Source organism: Barbus barbus (genome assembly GCF_936440315.1).
Source record: "Barbus barbus genome assembly, chromosome: 20".
In the NCBI taxonomy this organism is placed as follows: Eukaryota; Metazoa; Chordata; class Actinopteri; order Cypriniformes; family Cyprinidae; genus Barbus; species Barbus barbus.
This window is the reverse complement of record NC_136748.1, coordinates 30,352,467-30,362,205: the sequence shown is the minus strand read 5'-3', so window position 1 is coordinate 30,362,205 and position 9,739 is coordinate 30,352,467. Positions and strand designations below refer to the sequence as shown.

At 35.8% G+C, this 9,739-nt stretch overlaps 1 protein-coding gene across 2 annotated transcripts; it reads left to right on the top strand.

Annotated features, from left to right (window-relative positions):
- The first annotated feature begins 593 nt into the window (after nt 1-593).
- LOC306886292 (uncharacterized protein) lies at nt 594-9,102 on the top strand. Of its 2 annotated transcripts, XM_079443285.1 has the most exons (15): nt 594-820; nt 1,045-1,131; nt 1,239-1,343; nt 1,769-2,359; nt 2,592-4,334; nt 4,410-4,563; nt 4,638-4,778; nt 4,918-5,031; nt 5,114-5,150; nt 5,265-5,362; nt 5,516-5,646; nt 5,872-6,137; nt 7,172-7,262; nt 7,340-7,623; nt 7,959-9,102. In XM_079443285.1, the coding sequence occupies exons 5-15, from the start codon at nt 2,605-2,607 to the stop codon at nt 8,048-8,050; spliced, it is 3,138 nt and encodes a 1,045-aa protein (XP_079299411.1). In that variant the 5' UTR covers nt 594-820; nt 1,045-1,131; nt 1,239-1,343; nt 1,769-2,359; nt 2,592-2,604; the 3' UTR covers nt 8,051-9,102. The 2 variants fall into 2 exon arrangements, with proteins under 2 accessions (XP_079299411.1, XP_079299410.1); XM_079443284.1 differs by having other exon boundaries at nt 600-820; nt 1,769-4,334.
- Nucleotides 9,103-9,739: the final 637 nt, after the last annotated feature.

Below are 9,739 nucleotides of genomic sequence, written 5' to 3'. Positions count from 1 at the left end.
ATTGTTCATCATGATGGACTTTCAGTCAAACTTGTAAATATGTGAAAGATTGTACTTCAGGGGTGTCAAACTCAGTTCCTGGAGGGCCATAGCCCTGCAGTTTAGCTCCTACCCTAATTAAACACACCTGATCCAACTAATCAAGTCCTTCAGGCTTATTTTAAAACTACATGGTATGTCTGTTGGAGCAGGGTTGGAACAAAACTCTTCAGGGCTGCGGCCCTCCAGGAACTGAGTTTGGCAGCCCTGTTGTACTTCATTGTTTCTATGAAAATAGTTCGAACTTGTTCAAACTTTTATATTTTAACTTTTTAAATTTAACTTTTATATAGGAATATGAATGTAAATATTGCAAATTAATTTAAACTGTCTAATTGCCTCTAATAAAAGTTAGCTTTCATTGGCATTTTGTTGCTACTTTTATTAAGTATATGTATTTATTTTCTACATTTATATTGTTCTCTGTGAACAAAGATGACTTGATAAACTGGACCTGAATGTAACCAGATACAGCAATTCTCAGGTAAAGCCCATATAAACATAATTTGCATGTTTTCAAATGAACTGTATGCCACAACTATATGCTGAGGCTCATAATCTAACAGCTTTATGTGTGGACAGATCAAACTCTCTCAACTCTTGGACTGGGGACTTTATTTCAAGAATGTTATGAGAAAATTATTAAAGATTTATTTCCAAAGGCTGCAGATAACAAAGCTAACGTGTGTCTCAAATAGGCCGCTGTCTCTGGGAATTATGCCTCAACAAAAGAAGAATTTACTGTGGCTAATGATAATCTGTTGTTCTACGTGCCAGATAAGTATGTTACCTTGAAAAATGGATTAATCAATAAATATATGCCAATGAATGTGTTGTTTGGTGAACATTAGAAAACAAATTCAAGTTTAAGCCAAAAAAGAAGAAAAAAGATTAAAAACAAAGATTGTGGCTGTGGGCATCTAAATTGTGACATCTAGTATAGAGCTTTATATCATGTCATACATTTTTACATGATAAACTCAAATGTTGTTTTTATTTGTGCAGCCAGCTCAGAAAATATGATGCAAATCAACATCCAAGTCAGTTTGACAGATGAATATTTCTATAACAGAAGTAGCTCACCATATACAGGTAGACATGAAATACACTGCTAACATTACTGTGTGAATACTGCGTATTAATTATCTGAGAGCACTTGTGATGACTGAAACTCATTGACTTCATTTCATGTCAATCAGATAATAACATATATAATTTTCACATGAATGTTGAACTAAACATCGAGCCTGTTAATCCTGGAGAGATATGTAAAAATGCAGTATATGACAAACGTACATGCTATGGTAAGTCTGTTTTAAAATTCATAAATTGTTTTTCAGTTGTTTCTATTGCCTGTTTCATACAAATTAAAGTTTAATCAAATACAGTACAATGCGAACAGACATTATATATTTTTTCTCTAATGAAAAATCACTAAGTAGGGTTAATTCTAAGCCTTAGAATGTACTTGCTTTGAAAATCATGCTGAGTAATTCAATTTTAAATAAACAGTTATTGAAAGCATGACAAAATCAATTATGGCAATAATATGAATGGAATATATCAATAATAAATGTGTGAACTGATGAACATGCATCTATAATGTTGTAATGACTGTGTTGCTTGGTGTTTTAAATAACCAACATATCATGTAACATATCACAGATATTAGTTACAATTATTGCACAGTTGCAATAAAATGCATCCATTGTTCATTTCTTTGTTGAAGGGAAAGAAGGAAGCAGATATGTTCTGCATTTTAAAGACGGCAAATGGATGTGCGTGACTTGTGTTGATAGAAGATCAACCACCATTACACCACTGTCACACACTACATCTCACAATCCAACTACCAGTTTTGCATCATATTCAGAAGCTCCCTACCCAACTACCAGCTTCACACCAGTTAAAACAACTCCCAACCTAACTACCAGTTTTGCGGCAGGTGCATCAACTCCTATGTTAACTACTAGTTTTGCATTAAATACAACAACGCCTGACCCAACTAACAGTTTCACAGCACATATGACAACTCACAATCCAACTACTAATTTCACATCACACACAGCAACTAACAATCCAACTACCACTTTGATGTCACACACGACAACTTACATTCCAACTACTAATTTCATGTCACAAAATGCAAATAACTATCCAACTACCAGTTTGACGTCACACACAACAACTAACAATCCAACTACCAGTTTGACGTCACATACGACTAGCAATCCAACTACCAGTTTGACGTCACATACGACAACTAACAATCCAACTACTAGTTTGACCTCATATACGACAACTAGCAATCCAACTACCAGTTTCACGTCACAGATGACAACTAACAATCCAACCACCAGTTTGACGTCACATACGACAACTAGCAATCCAACTACCAGTTTGACGTCACATACGACTAGCAATCCAACTACCAGTTTGACGTCACATACAACAACTAACAATCCAACTACTAGTTTGATGTCACATACGACAACTAGCAATCCAACTACCAGTTTGACGTCACATACGACAACTAGCAATCCGACTATCAGTTTCACGTCACAAATGACAACTAGCAATCCAACTACCAGTTTGACGTCACATACGACTAGCAATCCAACTACCAGTTTGACGTCACATACAACAACTAACAATCCAACTACTAGTTTGATGTCACATACGACAACTAGCAATCCAACTACCAGTTTGACGTCACATACGACAACTAGCAATCCCACTACCAGTTTGACGTCACATACGACTAGCAATCCAACTACCAGTTTGACGTCACATACAACAACTAACAATCCAACTACTAGTTTGATGTCACATACGACAACTAGCAATCCAACTACCAGTTTGACGTCACATACGACAACTAGCAATCCAACTACCAGTTTGACGTCACATACGACAACTAACAATCCGACTATCAGTTTCACGTCACAAATGACAACTAGCAATCCAACTACCAGTTTGACGTCACATACGACTAGCAATCCAACTACCAGTTTGACGTCACATACAACAACTAACAATCCAACTACTAGTTTGATGTCACATACGACAACTAGCAATCCAACTACCAGTTTGACGTCACATACGACAACTAGCAATCCAACTACTAGTTTGATGTCACATACGACAACTAGCAATCCGACTATCAGTTTCACGTCACAAATGACAACTAACAATCCAACTACTAGTTTGACATCACATACGACAACTAGCAATCCAACTACCAGTTTGACGTCACATACGACAATTAACAATCCAACTACCAGTTTGACTTCACATACGACAACTAGCAATCCAACTACTAGTTTGACGTCACATACGACTAGCAATCCAACTACCAGTTTGACGTCACATACGACAACTAGCAATCCATCTACCAGTTTGACTTCACATACGACAACTAGCAATCCAACTACCAGTTTGACGTCACATACGACAACTAGCAATCCAACTACCAGTTTGACGTCACATACGACAACTAACAATCCAACTACTAGTTTGACGTCACATACGACTAGCAATCCAACTACCAGTTTGACGTCACACACGACAACTAGCAATCCAACTACCAGTTTGACTTCACATACGACTAGCAATCCAACTACCAGTTTGACGTCACATACGACTAGCAATCCAACTACCAGTTTGACGTCACATACGACTAGCAATCCAACTACCAGTTTGACGTCACATACGACAACTAACAATCCAACTAATAGTTTGACGTCACATACGACAACTAGCAATCCAACTACCAGTTTGACTTCACATACGACAACTAACAATCCAACTAATAGTTTGACGTCACACACGACAACTAGCAATCCAACTACCAGTTTGACTTCACATACGACAACTAACAATCCAACTACTAGTTTGACGTCACATACGACAACTAACAATCCAACTACCAGTTTGACTTCACATACGACAACTAACAATCCAACTACTAGTTTGACGTCACACACGACAACTAGCAATCCAACTACCAGTTTGACTTCACATACGACAACTAACAATCCAACTACTAGTTTGACGTCACATACGACAACTAACAATCCAACTACCAGTTTGACTTCACATACGACAACTAACAATCCAACTACTAGTTTGACGTCACACACGACAACTTACAATCCAAACACCACTTTGATGTCACACACGACAACTAACAATCCAAACACCACTTTGATGTCACACACGACAACTAACAATCCAACTACCAGTTTCACATCCCATATGACAAATCATGGATATACTAATCCCTCAAAGGCATCGTAAGTGTGCAGTTACCAGTAGATATTAAGTTTAAAACTGTTACAGAATACAAAGTAATTTAATCCACTTTACAGAAAAGCCTTAGAAAATCTGGAGCGTGAGATGGAAAAAATAAATGAAAGCAATGCAATGATTTTCATGGAGGATGGTGTTGGTTTTCTTTATGTACAAGCCAAGAACACGGAAACCAAAGACATAAACATATGCTACTCTTCAGATCATGCCACGGTAAATCTAAGAGCTAAGATGCATTAAAACATTGTTTGATTTATCAGTTATCACGGCAATTCTTCTTTTTACAGGTTGTTGAGAGTCATAGTGACCTGATTAATAACTGTCTTTGGTTAACAAAGATTTCAAAGGAGGCTTTTGATAAATCACGTCTTGAAAACAATGGAACTGCATTTGCTGGAGTTCTACGCTTCAAAAACTGGAGAAATAAGGTACTTCATTATTATAATTTTTTCCTTGTAGTATGGAAAGATTCATAATAAATCTAGTTTTGGGCAAATGTTTCTCCATCAGTTATATTCACCCACATTTATATCTGATTCATGATTGCTCTCTTGGTTTCTGATTTAGGATGAAACTGAAATTCACACTGTTTTGAACAATGAGGTTTATGGAATAACAATGAGGGCCAAAATCTTCCACCTTAACAACAATATTGAGATGTTCTTTAAACATAAAGATCTGGTAATGAAGTTTTTGTTGCTGAACTTTTGTTATAATGATCAGACAATGTGAAATCTAAATTAAAATGAATGTGTTTTTACAGACCGGTAATGCGTCCTGTGTTTCTTGGGATGGCAAAGGTACATTCATTTATGGCTGTACTGATCAGTTCCTATCAATAAATGCAGTTCCCTATTTTTTTGTTTTTGTTTTGTTTATAATCAATTTCATTCATTGCTCTCTTTTCTTTAAAGGAGAACTTAACTGGACAACATTTGGCTGTGAGACAGAAATCAACAACAACACCATAAAGTGCTCCTGCTCACATCTGACGTTTTTTGCAGTGCTGATGGTGAGAAGCTTCTCATAGAAGAACTTGTGCTTTCATTATTCATGTTTCATTTAAATGATTCAGCTAAATCAAAATCAGTCTTTTAGTCCCTGTCAACATGCTAGTGAACATGTAAACAATGAAAAACTGATCTGTTTCATTCTGTTTTCTTAGATCCCTCAGTCTCAGTCAGGTGCAAATGACACAGTACCGCATCTGGAATCATTGACCTTAATTTCTTCTATCGGCTGCGGCATCTCCATGTTTTTTATGGCCATTGCTTTATTCATGCATTTTTTGCTACGGTAGAGTATCTTAAAGTATATCATATAGTCAGTGCTGTTTAGTAATCAATAATCACTAATACTACACTAAGAAACAATTTGACAAAGAAACAGCAATGCATTGAATTAAACTTGAAATTTTGAAGAATAAAGACTTAAACAGTATTTCCTTGTAAAGTAATAAGATCAAAGCTCTCAAGTATTAAAGTTCAGGTTACAAGAACAGTTGTTTTTATATTTTAATAGGAAAGCCCAATCAAATCAGGCCACGAAGATCTTGATGAATATGTTTGTGGCTTTGTTTCTACTGAATGGCTCGTTTTTGTCAAACGAGAGCGTGGCTAACACACAAGACAACGCTGCGTGTGTCTTCATAGCGCTGCTCCTGCATTACTCCATGCTGGCCTCATTCACCTGGTTCTTCATTCAAGCTCTTCATATGTACTTATGGCTCCTCAGACAGAACATCACCATCACAAACTACATGAGGAAGATCACCGTGTTGGGCTGGGGTGAGCTAGAGAAACAAAACACCTATTAGAGTGTTGCCTTATGGAAATAAATCTGTTTAACACCAGCTAGTCAAAACTTTACAATAAGGTCACTTCAGTTAATACTTTAACTAAAACTTAACAATATAGTTAAAAAATACAACTGGTCATTGTTAGTTCATCGTAGCTCAGGTACATTAAGTACACGTGTGCATCACACAGTTTTAATAATTGAGCATATAGACAGGCTGTGTTTAGAAAAGTTTATAAAATTGACACTATGGGCCTGTTTACACCTGGTTGCTTCATGCATTTTCTCTGGTCAGATAGTTATCTGATCGTGAAAAGACCAGGTGTAAATGCCTTCCGAAACGCTTTTGAGAAGGATTTAAATCCGATCTCTCAAACCACTTCATGAGGTGGTCTGGGACACATTCCAGACAAAACTGGACAAGTGTAAATGCATCTGGTTGTTTAAACCACATGTCAATTTTACTCCTCCCAAAGTGTTAAATTAATAAATGTGAGAGCGTGTCATAGGCTATATGGCATGTCATATCCAGATATGACAGCACTAATGTAACATGCATTGCCGTGGGTGAGTAGCTGAGTATCTCTTCACAAACTGCCACAAATGAAACTGAAAGTAAGTCACAGATTCTCAATACACAAACATCCTCATTATCTTTCCAGTGCCGATGCCACTCTGGCTCCTGTTGTGGCCTTTGATCTTGAAATTAGCTGATGATTAATAAAATGTGCATATCTGTTGCTTTAATTGAATTCCATTAAATTTGCATATAGTAAGGGAATTTAAGATTGGATGTCTGTTTTGGGAAGACACATTTATGTGGCCAAGTGTAAATGGAACAGTTTTTTAAAAATTAAAGTGTTATCTGATCAGAGAAAATGCATGAAGTGACCAGGTGTAAACAGGCCCTATATCTTTACTTTGGGCATAAGGAAATAAATCTGTATCTGGAAAAGAACAACAACAAAAAAACTCTTGTAATGAAACTACAGCTACAACTATTGTGTTTTCTGTGTGTTTTCAGCATGTCCCGCTCCAATAGTCCTAGTTATCGTTTCTATAGGAGGATATGAAGCAATGATCCTGAACTCAACGTCTGGAAAAATCACACGAATGTAAGTCGGATGTTACAAATTAATACATTTCTGAACGTCTACTGACTGTCTTCTTATTTTATTCTCTTTCATTACAGGTGCTGGATTAATAATCCTTACATTCACTATATAGTGAACATCGGCTACTACGCTTTAGTTTTCGTCTTCACGACAGGAGTCTTCATCATGATCGTCACTAAGGTCATTCAGGCCAGAAACATAAAAGCGACAGACGACAAGAGAAAGACGTTCAGAAAGCAGCTGATGATGGTGTTGAGTTTGTTCCTGCTCTTCGGTCTGACGTGGTCTGTGGCGTTCTTCAGTTATGGACCGATGCTCATTCCCTCATATTACATCTTCACTGTGTTGAACTCGTTTCAGGGTGAGAAACAATCACATGCATCAATACATCTGGTTTAGTAGAACACTTCTATTTTTCTTACAGATTACAGCTACAGCAAATTATTTGAATTAATTCATTAATGATTTTTTAAATATATAATTTAGTATTTTTTTTCTTTTTAATTATTACAATTCATTTTTTATTTGATCAAATTTAATTTAAGATTTATATTTTTCAATTAATTTTATTGTTTATAAGAGGTTTTCATGAGACTTATATAATTAATTTGACCAAAAGTTTGATTATTTTTAGTCACATTTATATTGGAAAAGTATTTTAATTAGTCGAAATAAGCTTATCTGATTTTTTTTCAGGGTTTTTCCTCTTCCTGTATTACTACCACATTCACAAAGACGTCGCGGGTAATTTCTCAGATGATCCAGAAAGCACCGACTCCACTGTTTAATCCAGCAGTACTGCTTTGGAAAATATTTCTAACTAGCATAATTAAGACAGAAGGCTTTCTTTCTCTCAGACTTTCTTACACTGATTTCTTAAACTGATCTGTACAGGTGTTGTTTCAGGGAAAACTGTTGATTCTCACCAAAATAAAGCTCAAAAACAACACAAAGACAAATGTCACTTATGAACGAGAAAGAACTGTTTAAAATGATGCATGCACATAAAACTATGGCCCTGAAAAGGGTCAATTTTAGTGAAATAACTCATAACAATTACGTTATATTTTAGTGACAAGTGATCAGAGGTCTGACGCAATGCGTCTCTCCAAAGACGTATATCTGATACGCTGGACATCGGCAGTGGAACATTTGTCCTGGGACTGTCTGAGCTTCTCCCTGTACAGACAGATACTAACACACATGCGCAGAGAAACACTTATCTTACTTCAAGGTTGCCTCAGCCCTAAACCTTATCGAGCATGGTTACACATACAATGAGAGCAGCTTCTTAGAGAATAGAAAGGCAGACTAACATGCATTCTCTAACATGCATAAATGTAACTTTGATTAATAATTATTCAAGAAATATTGTAATTAATATTATTATGAAGGCCATTGTAGATCTGCAATCCACTCCTTCAGTAGGTTAGCAGAACTCAAACAATACTGAATCTTATTTAGAAAACAAATTTCCATCTTCAGGATGAATGTCAACACGCCTTTGTATTCAGAAATGTGCATGGTCATTTTATAAAGGAGCTTACTAAAATTCACACACGGATGTGAAACATATTTGGTTACTGGAAACAACAATCAAACAAAAAAACTGTCAGAATCAGCTGATGATTTGAGCATTTTTTTATCATTTATACCTGCAGACGCTCTGTTATATCTGTTATATGACATCATTGAATTCAATAATGAAATGCCTTTAACTGTGTTTAATCTTGTCATTTTACATTATTGACACACTATTTTCCTATTTTGATATTGTAAAGTGTCTTTGACACAATTTGTATTGTTAAAAGTGTTATATAAATAAAGGTGGCTTGACTTGACTTTGTAGAGGATGTGCTTGTTGAGGGAGCATCATCTTCATCCAGGAACTCAAAAGAACTGTCACCAGCTACCTCTTCTCGGACGGGCTGATAATCAGGATCCTCTATTGGGTCATCAACATCACTGAGATCAGCATCAGAGTCTTGGGGGGTTTCTGATACATGGGCCTGAAGAGTGCACGTTCTTGTACCATAGGAACTGTTGACATCCATCTAGTAATTGTAAAAAAAAAAAAAAAAAAAAACAGCAACAAACAAATAAATAACAATCTCTTACAATTTTATTAATGTTAGTACACCAGCATTTGTCATTTAAGAAGTAATTGCCTCTGATAATTATGATTTCCACAGATTACTTATATGAATTCATTATATTTACTTCAAAAAATATCCAAAAGTGGCAAAAAAAAATACAAAAATTAAGAAGTTATCTCGGTACATTCATAAAGAAATAACAATAGCTGTGTCATATTCATAGCTATGAATGATCAGAAGTTTATATTTCTCAGCAAATAGTCCATTCTGACTAAAGGATGATCTGAAAACATTATCTTAGCTTTTCTACTTTTACTATAAAATGACAAATCAACCATTTGGTTGAGCAAGTTTTTGAAAAATTATTAAAAACATTCTAAA

Excerpts from the sequence above, each read along its gene's own strand:
- LOC306886292 (XM_079443284.1), top strand. The coding sequence starts at position 610 with ATGTGTGGACAGATCAAACTCTCTCAACTCTTGGACTGGGGACTTTAT. Across the intron at positions 1,344-1,768 it reads TGACAAACGTACATGCTATG|GGAAAGAAGGAAGCAGATAT; the intron begins GTAAGTCTGTTT and ends TCTTTGTTGAAG. Across the intron at positions 5,647-5,871 it reads TTCATGCATTTTTTGCTACG|GAAAGCCCAATCAAATCAGG; the intron begins GTAGAGTATCTT and ends ATATTTTAATAG.